Raw genomic sequence first — 21,015 nt, 5'->3', positions numbered from 1 at the left:
TGGGAGCACCTTCCCAAAGTCCGGCCGGCCAGATCCGCGGCTTCCGCGCAGCGCTGGTCGCAGCCGGCAGTCGTGCTCTCCCTCCTCCCACTCCGGCATCCAGCTACCCGGCGCAAAAGCCTCCGAAGCGCCCCCGCCCGAGGGACAGCTCGGACCGTAAACCCAAGTTGAGTAAGGACTATCGAAGGAACAGGCGACAGAAGTGGCATAAGCTCCCTCGTTATCCGTCCATTTTTCTCTCTCCATCCTTCTATCATCCCCTGCCGCTCTCTTTTAGGACTAGGATTCGAATTTCTCAGTAAGAGCTTTATCGCGACGTCGTAAATTAACGCGTTTGACTAAAATAGTGACAGAATCGTTTAGTGGTTAAAGACTATTTTTATCGGGATACGAAAGACATTTTGTATAAATTGAACGGACAATTAAGTTCTGAGGTTTGACAAAAATTTAAAGTCCATTTATGTATAAAGTACCCAGAAATTACACGTTTAGAAATCAACTAAAAATATACGAGGGATGCGGATTATTTACAATCTTTCCAAGCGATTCTCAAAAAAAAAAAAAAAAAAAAAAAAGTCCGGCCAAAGACCACTCATCGCCTCATGTCACGCCAGCCTTGCTAAACCTGAGGTCAGGAGAGGCCGGACTCTGGTACCAGGAAGGAGGAAAAGGGAAAGGGGACAGGGGCGGGGAAAAGTGACGGGAGCAGCGAGAGCCGGAAATGAGTGGCTAGCGAGGAGCCCCAGAGCGCCCTGTCCGGTGGCGCTCTAGCTCCTGCGCGCCGTCTCTATGCTCCTCCGCGTCTGGTCTATTTATTGTCGCGGGGAAGCAGGGGCCGCCCTGTACCCGGAACAACAAAGCACGAAAGACGGAGCCCGAGCCTCGGGGGCTCCTAGCAACGGGCCGGGGCGGGAGTTCCATGGAGACTGGGGAGCGCGCCCGCCTCATCTTCATTCTTGTGCTCCAGCTTCTCCTTCGCATCCGACGCAACCGGCAGCAGCGCTGCCGCCGCGTCCTCTGCGGCCGCCCCGTCTTCCCACGGTAACCCCGTCGGCGATCCTGGGCGGGGGGAGGCGGGCCACTGGGCGGCCCCAGCGCCGGCCGCGGGGCGTCTGGTCGCCGGGCGGGCGTGTGCCGAGCCAGGGCCGCGTTGCGGGTGGAGTGTGCGGGGGCGGGGACTGGAGGAGAGGAGCGAGATGTGGGAAACTGGCCCGGTGGCCGAGGGAGGGACCAGTCTTAGGAGGACCGGGAATGATTTGGGGGCATCTCATTAGGGATAACGGGGTGGGGGTGGGGCGTCCCTGCCTAGGATCTTTATCGAGTCTGGTGTGGGGTAAGCCACCGCTGGGAAAGACCGGGAAGGGAGTTCCCCGTCTGTCTCTGTGGAACCCTCAACCTGGGAATAGAGGAACCCTGCAAAGATGCTTGGGGTCCGTTGCTTCCCAGAAAACTTCAAGTGGCCTCTGCAGCAGCGGGAAGGCTCCCAGTTAGCGGCTTCATGGGCGCCTGGTGCTGCCAGTGTTAACAGCCCCAGTTTATTATCATTGTTATTACTGAACCAAAATTAAGCTTGATGAATAAGGATCTGGGACCGAATTGTGGGTCGGATAGGGTAAGAATGAGAGTAGGGATAATAGCTTAGTAATAGCCAATAAGAGCCTTAAAAATAAATCGAATAGGGAATGACGGTTTTTTAAAAAGCTCTCCTGCGGAGATGTGCATTTGCAGGCTCTCTCAGTGTGCTTATTGCAATAAGACGCAAACTGCAGCCAGTCCACATCTGTGAACTCCGACTGCATCTGTCACCTGCAGATCCAAAGCGACACTGGCAGTAACTAGTGTGAGCTTCTGTGTTTAGGGTTAAGAACATTTTCTGTCTCTTTCAAAGTCTCAGAAAATGGCAGTTCATTCAAATTGAAAAGTGACTTTTAACACTATCTGGTTGAAAGAATTATTCAGAGTTTGAAATACCCAATTATTCATTAGTTTATGCTCTCTTTTTAGCTTTACAAACTACTTAACGGTTTTATACTTTCCTAAACCATTTTAGGTCAGTAAATGAGACTTTAATGTGGCACACTGGAAAGGTCGCATATACATACTGCAATAATAACATTTTTGTGGTCAGTGGGAACAAAGCTCTTTATGTAAAACTGAAGATTAACGATGAAAATGAAATTGTTACAGAAGCAATTATGTCCAACACAGCTTATGTTTTGTCCTCCATTTCTTTTGCTTAAGACTGACTTCTCTTAAGCAAAAAAGTGTCATCTTGACCCCCAGTCCCACTTCTTTTCATGCTATGTATTCACTTTTCATGTTATGTAATGTATTGTAATTGTAATGACCTGCTACTATGGACTCTCCTAAATGAGGGATAGCCAGAATAGGAGTTTTGAGTCCTGTATTTCATTTTAAGTATTTATATTTAATCTGGAATTGAGGTTCAGTGTCTCCAGTTGAAGTAATTTAATGTATGTGTGAAGAAGTGGGTGGTTTCCCTTAACAGGAATGGGAAATGTGAACATTGGGAAATGAATTGCATTTTAAGACTCTAAGAAGAAAAAGTCAATATTGTGATCTTTGGATTAATGAATCAAATGCTATTGTTTAATCTTTTAATATGGCTGTTCTATGAATGATATTCTGAGATGACCTCACTTGAGTTTGTGGATATTGACTCCCAAGATTTATTTCATAGTATATATGAGCCTTAATGAACTCCTTTGACCTCAGGGCTACCATCTGACTCACTTCCCCTGGACTTTGTTTGCTGAGTCTTCTGTCCATTTTGAGTGTGAGAGGGGATCAACACCTAGCTTCCACCTTTATTAATAATACAATTTCTGCTTTTTTTGCATTCTGCCCAAACATTCCTATCGTTTGGTATTGTCCTAGTTTTTCTTCTTACTTAATTGTGTTCCAAGCAAAAATGATTTTTTATACCATTTGTATTTTTTCCTGGTGTTTTTTTGTTTTGTTTTGATGGAATTTTCAGCATATGCCCTTAGACTGTATATACTTTCATTAATGCTACTTCATCTGTTGTATTTTCCCCTGAATTTTTCTCCTTTAGTGGAGAATTGGAGTGGTCATATCAGATGACCTGTGTTCATTTTTAATAACTATTGACTATAAATACAACAGGTAAGAAAATTATCCAAGAATCAAAAGATCATATTGAAATAAGACATGGGAAAATGTTTGAAGTTTTCAAAATAAAAGGCCTTTAGGAGTTATAGATATAATCACTCTTTTAAAAGTAAAAGGGTAATGTAGAATCTGCTATATATTTTAATTCTTATCCTAAAAAATTAATACAACTCTTTTTGATCATTTTGCATGTATTTGAATAAAGTTATATTTTGCCAAATTTGAGGGAACTGCTTAAGTGAATTTTGCACATTTTTCTTCACATGGGAAATTGTTATACCGAAATCTTTGAGAATGTATCTATGTATAGAATATGCAGAATTTGCTATAAAGTAAAATAAATAGCAAAACATAGCTGAATATTTTGGGAGCATGTCATTTCTTATCTTCGGTGTGAAATGTTATTTTAATCAGCAAATACTGTACAGTCTAGCTGAGTAGGTGAATTCTGTTTTTAAGTGAAGGAGGCCAGAATAACCTGGTGATTGATTTCCTTCTGTTGCATCATAGACCATGTGATGAAATTATTGCTATGAAAAATAAAGTTTAAATTGATTTTAGAAGAAATTTACAATAAAATGTTTTCATAGGGTCACTACCAAAACTTTGTAGTGTCTTGAATATTTAGCTGTACTGTGACATTTGGACTAATATAAAGATTTTCTGAAATTTATGCTCATTTTGTTGCACCTTTTATATGCTTGCTGCCTCTTCAGATGTGTAAAGCTGGATGAAAGATATGTTTCCCTTCAGGTACTTTTTGTGCACTTATCCCAGAGAAATGACAAAACATGGGTAACAAAACACTATAGACACAAATTTGAATTTTTTAATACTTTGTTACACACTGCCTAGTACTGTAATTACTAGTGTATGGATGTCATCTTGCCTGCTAAAACACAAGTTTCTTGAGGGTCAGGTCTATGAGTCACCATCACAGTGTATTGTTTGTATCCTTGTGTATTTTGATGATAAATATGTTTATTTTTATTTTGCTTCAGGCACTCATCCAGTGGATGAAGAGAACCTTTTTGGAATCTAGTTCTTGATGCCTAAAATTTCAATTTTTTCGTGGCTCTAGGGATGCAAGTTACAAGCAGCCAAAATTTCTAAAACATGACTAGGGCTTTGTTTTAACCAGTTGAAACAATAAAAACAATGGTTGGCTGCCATAACTTGAGCAGATACAGGATTTGCTGTCATCATATGACTACCACTTTGGGATATTTCAAAAGGGTGAAAGTCTATGTACATATCTAAGATCTTTTTGAGGCCAGACAGACAAGTTTGGTTTTTGTATTATGACACAGGCTTTTCTTTAGGAGAGAGATGGAGTTGTGGGTGTTTGTATAGTTGTGAAAAAACAAGATTCCAGTATTATGTTATTAGTGGAAAGGAATCAGGACACAACAAAAGTTTTGTTTATCTGGTCTTATTTGTTGTTACTAAAGGGCAATTTGGTTTACATGGCTGGTTTTATGTTAGATATTATGCTAGGGATCCTATTAAATGTTAAAAATCACTGAGGTGATTTCTGGCAGAGTTCAGATATACTTTCATGTGAGAGTCGATAACTAAACTTTAAAATTTCATCAAAAAAGGGAGCACAAAGTATGGTTTTAGGTTACTTTTACCATGAAGCATTATCCATTAAGAAAGAATACTAAAAATCAGATGAAGTTAAGGACAGAGTTTTCTCAGGATATATGTGGGTGATGTTAGTTTTGAATTATGACTAGCATAATAAGTATCTATCTGTAGATATTGGCCCTTGGTATGATATGGTGTAACTCCCTAGCTCTGGGTACTTAGAATATCTTAAAGTAAACCATTTGTTTCCATTACTTAAATAGTTCCAAAAAAATAGGGTGTTACTCTTTCTCCTGATAAATGGGATTAGAGTTGGTATAACTTTTGAGAGTATGGACTATGGCTACAAGTTGCCAGTGTTCTTCATCATGGCTTTTCAATAATGGTAAGGTCTTAGGGAGTGTTTTTCTTTTTTTTTTTTCTTTTTTTTGAGAGAGAGAGAGAGAGAGAGAGAAAGAGAATTTTTTAATATTTATTTTTTAGTTCTTGGCGGACACAACATCTTTGTTTGTATGTGGTGCTGAGGATCGAACCCGGGCCGCACGCATGCCAGGTGAGCATGCTACCGCTTGAGCCAAATCTCCAGCCCCCTTAGGGAGTGTTTTTCATTGTCCTGAGCCCCAGTTTCCTCATCTACACTGTGGAATTAATATTAATATTACCTCACTGGGTTGCTGTGAGAATTAAATGTGAAGCACTTAGAACTTCAGTTTGATTTGAAAAAAAAATATTAGCAGATACCATAGCAGGTGCTGTCAGCAGTGGTACTAGGTAGTGTGTTAAAGGTGAACCATTAGATCACTTGGAAGCTTTGTTTCTTTTGTTCATAGGCTTTTTATTGAAGCATTGAAGTTCTGTTCATTTTGATCTTGAACCATTGGACTCATCTCTACTGTTAGATTTTGGAAGGGGAGAGTACTTTTTAAAAATTTTGAATAGTCACACAGGCTTCGGGTTATCACTTGTGGCAGATGGGCTAAGTAAAGAGAGACATCTATGTTTCTTGGATAAGGAAGGCCAACAAAAGCCAGATGCACCAAGTTGCAGCTATTGAAATGCTATTTCCCTGTGGACTTGACTATCTAGCAGTATGGTACTTCTGAATAAAAGGAATAGACTCCACTGGTTTTATTTAACAGAATTAGTCTTTAGAAGACACTATTTTTTACTTATACAACCATAATTGATGGTAATCTTGAAGCTTGTTAGTGCCAGGCCATTTAACTTTGAGTTTTCTGTGTGACTGTAAATGTTCTAAATGGTAGCCTTCTTGTAATTTTAGAAGTTGCTGAAATTGCTGCTTTGCCCCAGTAGTTCAAGTGGTTAAGAATGACTTTGTAGGATTATAGATTTATTTATTTATGGTAAAGCTAAAACCAAATATTGAGGCTACCTAAGTAGGAAAATAATTTGATACTTCCAGCTTTGTTTAAGTTGCTATTGAGATAGTGAACTTTTAAAGTTAAGTCCAAATATTTTGGTTTAAATGTATGAACATTTGAAACTACTGACAAAAAATGTTTCTGCTTAAACAAAATGAATTTTAAACTCTTTCCTGTTTTGTCTAATCTCCAGGTCTTGTTTATTAGTTGAAATACATTTTTATACAATGTACATTATAAAGTGTATATGAAATATACTCTTAAATGTATTGCTCTTTAAATGTGAAGAAATAACGTTTTGTAATTTTTTTTCCATGTTGTGCTAGTTTTATACATTTTAGGTTTATTTATTTATTTTTATAAAATTCTACACACCAAGGAGATTAGCAAATTTGTTTTCTCTTCAGAGGTGTGGCTTTTGTTTTTCTGTTCAAAGAAAGTGAATTCTAATTGAGACCATTGATTTAGTTGAGCAACTAGATTGGCAAGAATTAGCTTAGTATTGATATAATATTGTTATCATTGTTTATTATAGATCTGAAAGATACTAAGAAAAGAGAAGAAATGATCACAACTACTTTGCCAAAAAAATTATAGATGTAGAGATAGAGCTTCTTTAATTTTAGATACCCTGAGGACTGTGTTGGGAAACTTTTAATACAGCAAGTCTCCAGGATGTCAATACTATTGTCTATAATAAAACTTCCCTGTTTTGAGCAAAGGTCTAACACATTGTTAATGTTTCCCTACTGTCCTTTCCACCACACTCTTTTTCAGGGACAGATGTTGCTTGCTGTCCTTCAAATATCAAGACAGTAAAGCCAATATGTAACCCCAAAGTGCAAATAAGATGAGTATTTGATTTATGGCAATAGTCAACATTTATAGAGCAAATTATTATTTGAACCTTAGCTGAGACTCCTAGTGAACCTGATGCTTTTATAGAACAAAAACGACTCCATCCTTTTTGTCAGATACTTATGTTTTGCCATGGAGCCCTTTTCTCTCACCTGCTTATGGCTCCAGTGCATTTCTTGGGCATCCCATTGCTTGTATGTCTGTACAGCCTACTGAAGTTATGCTGGGATCCCTTAACTGACCACAGTTGGGCACCTTTGGTGGTCACAGGAAGCACAACCATGTTAAAGGCAGTCACCAATTCATGAGACCTTCTTCAGATTTTGTGTGCTAATCTCAAAAGCAGTCTGTTCTGTATTCTTGGGAGATATAAAGTAAGGGATATGACATGGCTCAGTTGATTAAATATATTTATGAATAATTTATCATCTTCTCAGCAGCATATTGCTAACATAAATCTTTAGGTCAGTGTAGCAAAGAAAACCTATGGCTGATCAGTAATCTTGAAACTTTCACTTCAATATGCAGTGTAAAACTACTTGGATAATTATAGTTATGCTTAATGGCATTTTGGTCAATGAAGGGCTGCATGTATTACTCTTGTCTTTTGAGATTATAGTGGAATTGAAAAATTGATGTTACCATATTTTTACTGTATCCTTTCTATGTTTATATATGTTTAGATACACAAATATTTATCATTCATTGTGTTATTGTTACCTACAGTATTCAGACAGTAAAGTGCTATGTGGATTTTGTAGTCTGGGAGCAACGGACTATATATACAATATAGCCTGGGTGTGTAGCAGAAGCTATTTTATCTATGTTTGTGAAAGTATATTGTGATTGCACAGTGACAGAATCACCTAATGACACATTTCTCAGGATATATCCTATCTGACAAGTAATACATGAGTGCATTTAATCCGTGTGTGCATTAAGAATGTGTACCTCTTGATTTACCCTTTTTAGATTTTTGGTTTGGGCCTGTTAAACTTGGAAGTGTTTCAGATGTCTGAATCTATATCTTTGTCTTATGTTGTATCCTCACTCTTACTTTTAAATAGAAGAGTAATGACTTTATCATCAATACCTGTAACTAATATCCTGAAAGTGACTGACAGGACAGTCATTGTATGATGGCTTCAGCTTTCATGGAATAACTGTAAGATATGGATGAGTTAGACCCTGGGGGGTGAAATAGAGGAGAGGTTAACATTTAGGGGGAAGGAAATGGAATGTAAATAGTGCTGAAAGTCCATGTGTATATTTTAATTAAAATAATATTTTCTTGTATCATAAATGTATTTTTGTTTTTGCAAATATTCCTGAATACAGCTGCCCTTTAGAATTTGGAAGTCCTAACTCAAACAAGTAATAACTTGGCTTGGTCAGGTAGTGTTATTTCTAGTAAAGCTAAAACCAAATATTGAGGTAACCTAATCAGGGAAATAATTTGATAATTCCAGCTACATAAGACAAATTGAAAATTTGAGTGCTTTGGGGCGGCAAATTCCACTTTCATGTATAGTGTGAAACTACTTGGATAATCATTTAATTCATTTATATATTAATGATGCAAATGCATGCCTCTTGATTTATTCTTTTTTACAAGGTAAATCTTCCCAGTCCCCTGCAGTACTGAGGATTAAACTCAGGCCCTTGAGCATTCTACACAACTACTTTACCACTGAGCTGCATCCCCAGCCCTTTATGTTTTCAAGATTTGAGTTTCACTAAGTTGCTCAGTCTGACCTCAAACTTCAGATCCTCCTGTCTCCGCCTCTGGAGTAGCTGGGATTATAGGCAATGTGCCACTATATCAGGTATACAAGTATAAATCCTAATCTTTAAAATTCTTATTGTTGTCATGATAAATGTCTGCATTTTCTACTTATCCCTCAGCCCCACAATTCTTTCCTTAATTTGTCCTTAAAATATTTATTTAATTTAGCAATATTTTATTGCGTTTTGAACCAAGTGCTACTTACTGAGTCAAGATCTAGTTAAAGACACATATTTAAATTAAGCAGTTCTCAGATGGGGGTTGTGGCACAGATCTGTAATCAAGGTAACACAGGAGGCTGAGACAGGAGGATTGCAAGTTTAAGACCAGTCTGGGCAATTTAAATTTAGCAAGACCCTGTTTCAAAATAAAAGAAAGAAATAAAAAGGATGTAGCACAGTGTTAGAGTACCCTGGGCTCCATCCACAGTACCATAAATAAATAATAAATAAATAAACAAAGCAGTTCTCTTCAGGAAGCTGGGTCCCTGTGATCTAGTAGGCTGTTGTAATACAGATAGGACTTCTCATTTTTGAGTCCTCTTCAAGTGTTCATTGGCTCCCTCTTATCCCAAGATCTCATTTTAAAAATCATTTCTTATCTCTAAGATGTTTGAAATGCCTTCCCCAGATCATTCCTCCTAAAGTTTCTTTTATCATATTGTTTCCTCAATCATATTCTCTGATTAAAAAATTGCTGGCCTATTTATTGCTTGGTTTTTTTTCCACTGGAATATAACTGCTATGAGGGTTTCTTGCTTGATGATTTTGTTCTGAGCTGTATTCCCAGTGTATACCCACAGGCTGTGGCTCACATCAGTTACATACTAAGTGCAATTAAAAGTAAGAGTTTGTTATTTGAAGGAGTGGGGAAAGGGCATTCTAGGCAGGTATAAAATCTTGAAAGTCAGCCATTGTAAGCTGGAATAGTAAAAAGTTGAGAATGTTAAGGTATATTGGAAGTGAAAGATTAGATTATAAAAAGAAAATTGGAAATGGGATGCACACTGCATTTGAAGCCAAGCAGATTAGATTCTGTTATATTCTTCTAAGAGAGCCAAGAGATATTTCTTTAAGTAGGAGTATGGCACAAATAGGAAGATAATTCTGGTGGCTGTTTGGTAGATGAACTAGACTTTGGAGACTGTCTGCAGTGAAGAGTTCCATTATAGGGTTGTAGCCATAATGATATGTAAGAAAGCCTAAAATAAACCTTGATTTGAATGCAGAAAAGAAGCTAGAATCAAAGTGAACTGGGCATAAGGAAAAATGAAAGATGAAAGATTCTGAGTACCGGGTGGAGGATTCTGAAATTTCTGATTCAGGCGTGTGAATATTGGATAGTGGCTCCATTCACTAAAATTAAAGAGAGAACAAGTATTTTTAAGGAGATCAATGAGCTTTGTTTTGGATGTATTGTTTTAATTTAATAGATAGGCCTAATAAATATTTGGGAATGTGAAATCAAATCTCTGATAGATCAGGATTAACATAGGCAGCTGTAAGCTTATGGGTAGCAATTGAAGCCTGGAAAGCTTCAAGAGGACAGGGATGTAAGGCAGTGGTTTGTAACATGCAGGTATCTTAGACGTGTCTGATAATGTGGGGAAACAGTGGCCTCCACAGGCACACAAGCAGACTCATCTGTATACAATTTCAAAGGGGTTCCTCACCTCAGGAACTGTTGTTTCAAGCTTTTCAGGAACTGTCCTAGACTTCAATCAAGAAGTTCTGGTGTAAGGAGCTCACAGAAAAGTATTTGAGATGGGTAGAGAACCTAAGGGAGATGCCTCAGAAGCTAGGGATGGGGAGGGAGAGGGAGGGAGAATTTTGAGAATAAGAGGTTCCCGGTGCTTTAGCCTCTGGAGAGGTCTGGTAGGAGGGAGTTTCAGGTGTGCCATTGGATTCAGCAACAAGCCATTCATTTTTACATACTGTGTAGAGGCAGGAGGAGATTGTTAGTTTCCAGTATAAATCAGAGTTCAGGAAACAAGACCTAAAAGAGAGGGTGGAAATCTTGATGTTGTCTATGATATAATGTAAGAATATAGCCCCATTTTAAGGGACTTACTGAAAAGAAAATTCCATTATTTTGATTACCTTTTTTGAGAACCCAGTAGGTTCTCAACTAGCTCCCCTTTAGAAGCATCTTAAAATGGGTTTAAAAATTAGAGCCCTATCAAATTTAGTTAATATCTTGGAGGTAGGGGGAGGGGAGCTTCTTCATAGTCTTTGTTTGTTTCTTTTCTTCCCCCCGCCCACTTACCCAGTGTTCCTGTTATGGTTTGAATATGGTCCCCATTTTTCACTCAATCAAGAGTGTGATCCAAAAGTTTTATGTTAATGATGGTTTGAGGGTGGAAAATTTCTTTTCTCTCTGTGTTATTTAGGGTGTGATATCTTTGGAAAGTGATTAGGTTTAGATAAGGTAGGATGGAGTCCCCATGACTGAATCCTGGTGGTCTTATGAGAAACAGAACAGAGACCAGACACACATAAACAGGTGTGCCCCCTGTCTCATGATGTGATGATTCTCTGTTGCCTCCGCACTCTGCCAGTAAGTAAGTAAGCCATCACCAGAACTGATGTCAATACCATGCCATGCCCTTGAGCCTCTAAAAGTGTGAGCTAAGTAAACCTTTTCTGTATAAAGTTAGTCTGCCATGGGTAATTTGTTTACAGTAAGGGCAATTTAGTTAATATAGCTCACACTGAAAAACTTCCTTATCACTCTTGCAGTTATCTTCTGTGTAAGAACTCTTCCTTTTGCTTGAATATTATCACCAAATTTTTTACCTTACTGTTGTGCTACTTGAAGTTAATTTAAAGACTTTGTCCAGACTTTAAATTTTTTAAAAATTTACTTTCTTCTGATCTCTAGCCACATTCTTTGTATGTGTCTATTTTAAAGTAACTTTCAACTTTCAAACAAGAAATTCTTAATGGTGCTTACATGAGGAAAGAATATTCTGTAATCTGTTTGCTTTATGTATTTTTTTTTACTCTTTGCTCTTTTTAACAAGGAAAGTTTGATACTATAAAAGTTTTATACTATTTTTCCAATTAATTATTTTCATAATCCCTTTCTTAAATTAACATCCATGTATGAGACCCTGAAATGAGTTGTCTACACTAAAACAAATTTTTATATAAAAGGTAACCCTATAAAAGCAGTTGAAAGAAAACTGTTCAAATAGGATATTTCACTTGTGTTTTCATCTTGCTGTGCTTTCTCTTAAATTCTTTTTTTTTAAGAGAGAATGTGAGGAGAGAGAGAGAGAGAATTTTTTAAAAATATTTATTTTTTTTAGTTTTTGGCGGACACAACATCTTTGTTTGTATGTGGTGCTGAGGATCGAACCCCGGGCCGCACTCATGCCAGGCGAGCGCGCTACCGCTTGAGCCACATCTCCAGCCCCTCTCTTAAATTCTTGATGAGCTGTCAATAGCTCAAGTTTGAACCTGCATTCAAACCCTTAATAAAAATCAGAATAGAAGCTAGAAGAGTGTTTGTTCTGCTATTAGCTACCCAGTGAATTAACAATTATACTTGTAAATGAAAATAATTTTTAAAATTATATTAGTTTAATGACTAAATTAACCTCATAAATTGTAGTCTTCTATTATCAGTAGCTTAGGACAGATATCAAACTTCTCTGTAAAGAAAGAAAATTTCCCAGTTTTTAAGTGGCCATCTATAATAAGTAAAACTAGGGACATGTGTGGAACTTACTTAAAAACTGATGCCTTGCAATTTAATTGAGGTGAACATCTTAAAACCTAATTTTCAAATTTAATACCCACATCTATTGTATTCTAATTTTCCTGCTTATGCAGGTACCTAAGTAAAATTTAGCAAAATATTCATAATGTATAGTTGGTCAGTCTTTCTTTTTCTATTTCCATCACCATCTTCCTCGTACATTGCCTCCCCAAAGAAAAACCTCACAATCAACTACTATTTGTTTTGATTTGGAATGGTTTTGTTATTGAATATTTTTAAATTCATGGTTAAATTTAGGCATTTTTTCAATACTAATTTCACTTACCAGATTCATCAAAATTGTATTCTTTTATCTTATCCATTGATTTTAAATTTGAAGAAATGTGTTCCAAAACTTGAGAACTGCAATGAGAAACTAGAAATCCTTGCCATTTTTGAACATTTCTCTGTCCATGGAAAATGAAGAAAGGATAATAATAGTAACAGTGAGAATAGCTAAATTTAAATGCTTACCATGTGCAAATACTGTGCTGTGCACTTAATATGAAATTTTACTTAACTTTTTTTCTGTTTGCTGTTCTTAAATTTTTTAAATAATTTTTTATTTATATGAGACAGTAGAATGCATTACAATTCATATTACACATATAGAGCACAATTTTTCATATCTCTGGTTGTCTACAAAGTATATTCACACCAATTCGTGTCTTCATACATGTACTTTGGATAATGATGTCCATCACATTCCACCATCATTTCTAACCCCATGCCCCCTCCCTTTCCCTCCCACCCTCTGCCCTATCTAGAGTTTGTCTGTTCCTTCCATGTTCCCCCTCCCTACCCGACTATTAATCAGCCTCCTTATATCAGAGAAACCTTTCGGCATTTGATTTTGGGGGATTGGTTAGCTTCACTTAGCATTATCTTCTCTAACTCCAGAGATATTGTATATCTCTCCTTAGATGTCTCACTAGTTCCTTCAATTCAGAATACCCTCCTCCTTTCCCTGTCTTCCCTGCAGACATGCCCTCCTCTTAGTGTTTTCTGTCAATAAATAGTAGCTTAAACCATAAACCTGAAGTCATCCTCCCTCTCCCTAACTAACTCCATCCATTACCTGCAAATGCCATGATTTTATTCTCTTTTAATGCTGAATAATATTCCATTGTGTGGAATATTATGCCACATTTTTTTTATCCATGCATCTACTGAAGGGCATCTAAGTTGATTCCACAGTTTAATTTGTGCTGCTATAAATACTGATGTGGCTGTGTCCCTGTAGTATGCTGTTTTTAAGTCCTTTTGGTATAGACCAAGGAGAGGGATAGCTGGGGCAAATGGTGGTTTCATTGGTTCAGTCCTCAGCACCACATAAAAGTAAATAAATAAAATAAAGGTATTATGTCCAATTACATAACTTTCATAGCACTCTGGTAGGTTCTGTTATCTGCCTTATTTTACAGATGGGGATATTCAGCATGGTGTGGAAAACTGCTATGGTAGGGGTATGCATGGTGGCATGGTAGTGGGACTCAGGATAGTGACACTGGCTTAGTCTTGGGAATCAGATTTCTCAGTTCCTTTGATTTGTTAAGAAACATTTGCTTATGATAATTTTAATTATTTTCTATTCTAGGGTTTCCACATTTTCATTTCTAATCTCTAGACCTAGACCAGTCCCAAACAGTCCACTCTTCTCTGATTATTGTATATCTCTCCATAGATGTCTCACTAGTTCCTTCAATTCAGAATACCCTCCTCCTTTCCCTGTCTTCCCTGCAGACATGCCCTCCTTTTAGTGTTTTCTGTCAATAAATAGTAGCTTAAACCATAAACCTGAAGTCATCCTCCTTCTCCCTTTTCCTCATCCCCATATCAAATGCAAAGCCCTGTTTATTCAGTTTCCTGAAAATACCTGTCTTTTTCTGTGTGTTTCTTCCCATCTTCAACCAGTACCACCACTCTCATTCATGTTACTGCTGTCATTTCTCTTCTGTACTGCTACACTATATCCTGAGTGGGTTTTCTTATCTGTTCTTATCTTCCAGTGCTATTCCAAAAGGGGTATTGCTATATTTTTTAAATGTGAATGCATGTGTCTTTTTTTTTTTTTTTGCTGCTTTTAGCTTATCATTGCTCTTCAGATAAATGAAAATTCTTAACATAGCACAAAACCCACAGTTAGGCCCCTCCTTCATCTCCAGCCTAATTTTATAGCATTTTCCCCTTTAATTTTCCCTACACTGGCTATACTGCCCCCCACACACACACACACCAAGTACTGAACAGTTTATATTCTTAACTCCCCTCAGTGCTGAGAATACACGCTATTTCCTCAGGTCTTGTTCATTGCTGGATCCCTATATTGAAGCATGGGGCCTAATACTTTGATTTCTAGCCTATTGTTATAGAATTGATTCAATAAAGGTAATGCCTAACTATAGAACAAGTAGGAGTTAGCCACATGTGGAGGTATAGATAAATCATTTTTAACCAAAGGAAGAGATTATATTTTTTTACATATAAGTGCTTTTATAAATCAGAAATCTCAGAAGGAAAATGAACAGTGAATGTGACTACTTTGAAGTAGTTACCTTCAAAGAAATATAAGTGGTTGGTAATATTGGAGAAGTTCACCCTCATTAGTATCCAGGGAAAATCAGCTAATTCAGTGTTGCTTGTTTTCATACCTCAAGTTATCAGTGATTTTTGTAAAAATCCTTTGGTGGCTAGATAAGAGAGCATATACATATGGTCCTAGTTAATTTTTACAGATAAATACATTGATTTAATAATCTAATAACGTGTCTATATGATAATACTTAGCAGTAATTATCATTGTGGTATGATTCTGAGCAACTTTTTCTTATGTAATCAGAATGACATGCTGTCTTTTTGAAAGTCATACGTTAAGACAACTTATTTAGAAATATTAAGATATCTGTTCAAAATAAATGTTGCTTATACAACATAAGGAATCAGTATACCAACTTTTTCACCTTTGAGTTTGTATTCCCAGTTCAAAGTTGTATTCTATAAAATACAGAAGGTTCCTGGCTTATCGTGGTTCAACTTGCACAAATACAAAAGTCATATTAATTCAGCAGAAACTGTACTTCAAATTCTGATCTTTTATCTGGCAAGCAGTATGTAATAGGATACTCTCTTGATTCTGGGCAACTCCCAGTCAGCCTTCTATCTGATCAAGATGCTAAACCTCCAGTGTCTGCTGAGGACTGTGTTGCTAAGATGCTCAGTAGATTCAGTATAGTAAATGCATCTTCCATTTATGATATTTTCAATTAATGGTGGATTTTTTAGGGGTGAACTCCATGGTAAGTCGAGGAACATCATACACTGTCTCCCTCCCCCTGTGTTACCCATAGTATAACTAATGGTAGCATTGACTGATATGACATTATTTTAAATAGAGCATATTATAATTTGTGAGGTGCTCAGTAATTCCTCAGAACATCAGTAAATGATGTTTGCATTTTACAAGTGAGATTAGTAGCAGTTCAGAGCTAGTACATAGTTACATAGCTTCTATTAGGATCATGTCTGTTGTCTTTACATTCAGGTTTTCTATGTAGATAAGTTTGTTTCTGTGTTGAACACAGTTTTATTCTTAAGTAGGCTGCTGTTTAAACATTGTTAAGATAGGATTAGTATTAAATTATGAATTCTTATATTTCATAATATTTCAGTTTTTTTCAACAAAACTATTTCATGAGAACATAAGCCATTGACTGTATCTTTCCTTAATGACTGGTTCAGAAAATTAGCATTATTTAAATCTTCTCTCACCATCTTGTAGGCATCATTGCAATTTTTCATTGACTAAAACATAAAATATGCTCTTATTTAGTGTTTTGGTGTTTGGGTTTTGTTTGTTTTTTTTAATAGATAGTTTTTGTCAACCCTCAGAATTGTTGATTTCCATGAAAATAGCATCACGGCTCTCTAAATAGATTTTGAGAAATCATAACAATTATTGTGATGCCAGTTATTCACATAATGGTACCTGCTTACCAATCTATAGACTTAATATCTAAATCGTCATAAATAGTAGATGGAGACATGTAGTAAAGATTAATTTTCTTTTAAACTTAGTGTATTGAGGATTTTGTACATCAAATACTTTTGCTTTTACTTAAGCATTTATTAGATATTTTGTATAATATGGGTGGTACACTGTGTAATTCTTTCGCTTAGTTTAGATAAATCATCATCCCAAAGCTGAATTTCCTACTTTTTCTTCACCTTGCATTCAGGTTCAGAGGGATGATAGAGGGATAAAGTTAGATGGACTAAGGAGCAATCTCACAGCAAGATGAATAGAACTAAAAACCTTTAACTTTTCTTTTGTGTGTCCAGGCATACTGTTTTTTCATGTAACTAGACTACCAAAATGCTAACCCTGAGGTCTATCTTCTAAAGAATAAGCTCTTGGGCCCAGCATAGAAAAGTCCTCATAATATAATGTCACCCTGCCAGATTTCCCTCAGGTGTCTCTTATACTGGTTTATTCAATGACAGTCCATCAAGGGTCATGTTATGTGCACATTTTGTTCATTTAATAAAAAATGTGGACTTTACATTAATCAGTGCTAGATGTTATTTTTTGATAGTTCCTCATTGGGCTAGCTCAGTGACCAGCAAACTATTTCTTTTTTTTTTTCCATTTTTTATTGGTGCATTATTTTTTTTAAGTTGGTTTACATATTTATTCAATTTACTTCAACATGATTCACCATATCATTAAAAAAAACTGAGGTGTATATTCTGATATATGAACCACAAAGGCTCCCCAGCCTTGCTTTTCAGGAACAACAAGAACTAAATCTTAAAACAACAGTTGTGGTAGGCAGCCTCCAAGATGACCCCCAATGATCCTCACCTTTTGGTATTCATATCCTTATATAATTCCCTTTCTTTGAGTATAGACTGGATTAAGGTTGATCAAATATGGTGAAGCCCGGTGCTGTGGTGCACACCTGTAATCCCAGTGGCTCGGGAGTCTGAGACAGGAGGATGGTGAGTTCAAAGCTAGCCTCAACAGCAAGGTGGTAAGCAACTCAGTGAGACCCTGTCTCTAAATAAAAATACAAAATAGGGCAGGGGATGTGGCTCAGTGGTTGAGTGCCTCTGAGTTCAATCCCTGGTACCAAAAGAAAAAGAAAACAGTGGTTTGCTCAAGACTTAGGAAATGGTGCATTATACTTTTAAATAATGGTGGGATTCATTGTTACATATTTCAACTGCACACAGTTTAACAATATAATTTAGCCAATATTATTCCCCAATATTTTCCTTTTCTATCTCCTCCTTCCTTTTCCATGTTTCTTTCCTCTACTCTTTGATTTCCATGAGATTTCCCCTGCCTTTCTTTTTCTTTAGCTTTCACATATGAGAGAGAACACACAACCCTTGAATTTTTGAGTTTGGCTCATTTAGCTTAACATAATGTTCTCAGGTTCCATCCATTTCCTGCAAAATGACATAACTTCATTCTTTATGGCTGAATAAAACTCTACATTTTCTTTAGCCATTCATCCAATGACAGACACCTGAGCTGGTTCTATAGTTTAACTACTGAGAATTGTGCTGCTATAAACATGGGTGTGCATATATCACTATATTATGATGATTTTAATTCTATAGGATAAACACCAAGGAGTGGTATAATTAGGTCATATGGTGCTTTCATCCTGTCTTCGAGTTTCATACTGATTTCCATAGTGATTTACAGTCCAACCAACAGTGTAAATTGTTGTTCTCCCCATCTTCTTTAGCATTTATTATTGTTTGTAGTCTGGATGGTTGTCATTCTAACTGAAGTGAAATGAAATCTCAAGTGTAGTTTTGGGTTGCATTTCCCTAAAGATGTTGAACATTTTTTTTTTTTTTTTGTATACCTGTTTGTATTTCTTTTAAAAAGTGTCTATTTAGTTCAGTGTAATTTGAAATCGGGTATTGTGATGTCTCCAGCTTTGCTTTTTTTGACTTAGAATTGTTTTGACTATTTGGGTCTTTTATTCTTCCAAACAAATATCAGCACTGCTTTTTCTAGTACTGTGAAGAACGTCATTGGTATTTTGATGGGGATTGCATTAAATCTGGATATTGGTTTTGTTAATGTGGCTATTTTAACAATATTAATTCTGCCTATCCATGAACCTGGGAGGTCCTTCCATCTTCTTGTATCTTCTTCAGTTTCTTTCTTCACTGTTCTAAATTTTCATTGTAGAGGGCTTTTGCCTTGTTGGTTAGATTTATTTCTAGGGTTTGTTTTTGGTTTGGATTTGTTTTGAGACTATTTGAATAGAATTGTTTTCCTAATTTCTTTCTCAGCAGATTCATTATCGGTGTTTAGTAAAGCTATTGATTTTGTATGTTGGGTTTGTAACCTGCTTCTTTATAAACTCTGACAATCTTCTGGTGGAGTCTTTTGGGTCTTCTAGATACAGAATCAGATCATCAGCAACAGAAATAATTTAGCTTTTTCTTTTCCTTTTTGTATCACTTTAATTTTCTTCTCTTGCCTGATTGCTCTGGCTATGGTTTCAAGAACTAGAAGTGGTAAGAGTGGATATCCTAGTCTTGTTCCAGATTTTAAAAGAAATGCTTTCAGTTTTTCCCCATTTGCTATGATGTTGGCTCTGGGTTTTTCATGTAGAGGCTTTATGATGTTGAGTTCCTCCTATTCTAGTTTCTTCAGTGTTTTTATCATGAATGGGTGTTGGATTTTATCAAACATAAAATGCTTTCTCAGCATCTTTTGAAATAATTATGTGATTTTTATCCTGTTGATGTGGTGAATTTTATTTATTGATTTGCATATGTTAAACCTTCTTGGCAACTCTGGGATACAACCAAGTTAGTTATGATGTACAATCTTCTTAATATGTTGTTGAACATGATTTGCTAGTATTTTAGTAAGGATTTTTGCATCTACATTTATCAGGAATATTGGTCTGTAGCTTTCTTTCTTTTATGTGTCCTTATCTGGTTTTGGTGTGAGGGTGTTACTGGCTTCATATAATGAATTTGGAAGTGTTCCATCACTCTCTATTTCCTAGAACAATTTGAGGAGTGTTGGTATTAGTTGTTCTTTAAAGAGCTGGTAGAAGTCAGTTAAGAATCCTTCTGATGTAAGCTAGCAAACTGTCTTAAACAGCGACAGTAAATATGTTAGGCTTGTGGGTGATTTGATCTTTGTCCGAACCACTCAACTGTGCCACATAGTCTGTACAGAAACACATGAGCATGGCTGTATTCCAATAAACTTTTACAAAACAGAGACCAGCCCATTGGCTGTAGTGTGCTGAACCCTGCCAAACCTTTTGTGATCTAGTTTGTTACGTTTTGTTTCCCATCTGTTGCTCTGACAGTTCTCAAGTTTTTTTTTATTAATTCATTAAACTGTTTAGTTATAATACTCAACTATGGATCTACCAAGCAGTTAATAGCTACTGTTTAATACACACTTGGTGTTATGCTATGTACTTGACATGAATAACCACACTTAATTCATTAAAGCACCCTGGAGATGGAAATGATTGTATCATCAATTTACAGAAGAGGGAATGAAGACTTAGAAGTTAAGTAACTGATGATGTTATTGCACAGTTAAATGTTAACTCTAGGTAAGAGCCATCTTTTGTAGGGTTTATACTGTACAGTCAGGCAGATGTGAAAGAACACTCTTAGAATAGTGATCCTGTGTGTTCATGCTGTATTTGCCAATTGAGGTAGCCTTTGATGAAATTCATCTTAAGAGCCAGGAGATGGCAGTGTTTTCCAGGTGATAATTGGAGGTTGCATTTGTAGTAGTTGCTGGAGTAATGCTTTGTAATACCACTCAAAAGTCCTAAAATATAGGACCTAAAATACAGAAAATATATTGTTGTCCGTAACACCGTTGAGCAAGGAATAAGCTGTTGCAGTTTCTGTAGTGCATTTTCATAGAAATCTATTTCTATGAAATCTATTTCTATTTCCTATCTGGAGTTTTGAATTTGACTTTTTGTTAGGAGGTAACATTTAACAAATCCAACTCATACCAGGCATTTACTCAAGAAACTGGCAAAAACACTTGATCAAACCAAATTTTAGTATTAGATTATGGCTGTGAGCAAATTGTTGATGTTTATATATAATTGGAAGTAACTTTTATTTTTCTTTATAGTAAACGTAACATTTGCTGTTTTTTTTTAAATCAAACTCTATTAAACAAAGTAGAAGAAAAATAATAAAGATACTATTGTGACAATTCTGAGTAGAATAATTGTTAACATTTTGGCAGATATAAGTATAGAAATGCATACCTACATAGATAAAAAAAATGAACTATCATTAGACTTAGGTAATATTTTGTTACTCTAACAAGCATTATGGATCTGTCTGAGCCCTTGTAGTTTTATACTTTATAAAATACATTTATCAGTATATTATATGAGACTTGTACTTTATTTAAGCAGTTCCTTTTAGATGGACTTACAGATTGTCTATATTATTAGC

The 21,015-nt window shown here is 36.4% G+C and overlaps 1 protein-coding gene across 2 annotated transcripts in view; it reads left to right on the top strand.

Moving 5' to 3' along the window:
* The first annotated feature begins 796 nt into the window (after window positions 1-796).
* Window positions 797-21,015, top strand: part of Tbpl1 (TATA-box binding protein like 1) — a 33,446-nt gene continuing 13,227 nt past the window's right edge. The window contains exon 1 of one of the 2 annotated variants that reach the window (XM_076858235.1): window positions 797-1,041. In XM_076858235.1, the coding sequence (XP_076714350.1) occupies window positions 920-1,041 (122 nt within the window). In that variant the 5' untranslated portion in view covers window positions 797-919. The remainder of the gene's footprint in view (window positions 1,042-21,015) is intronic. The other variant, XM_076858234.1, reaches the window with a different exon arrangement.

Source organism: Callospermophilus lateralis, chromosome 6, assembly GCF_048772815.1.
Source record: "Callospermophilus lateralis isolate mCalLat2 chromosome 6, mCalLat2.hap1, whole genome shotgun sequence".
Lineage (NCBI taxonomy): Eukaryota > Metazoa > Chordata > Mammalia > Rodentia > Sciuridae > Callospermophilus > Callospermophilus lateralis.
The sequence above is the reverse complement of the archived record's forward strand: the minus strand, read 5'-3'. Positions and strand labels throughout refer to the sequence as shown.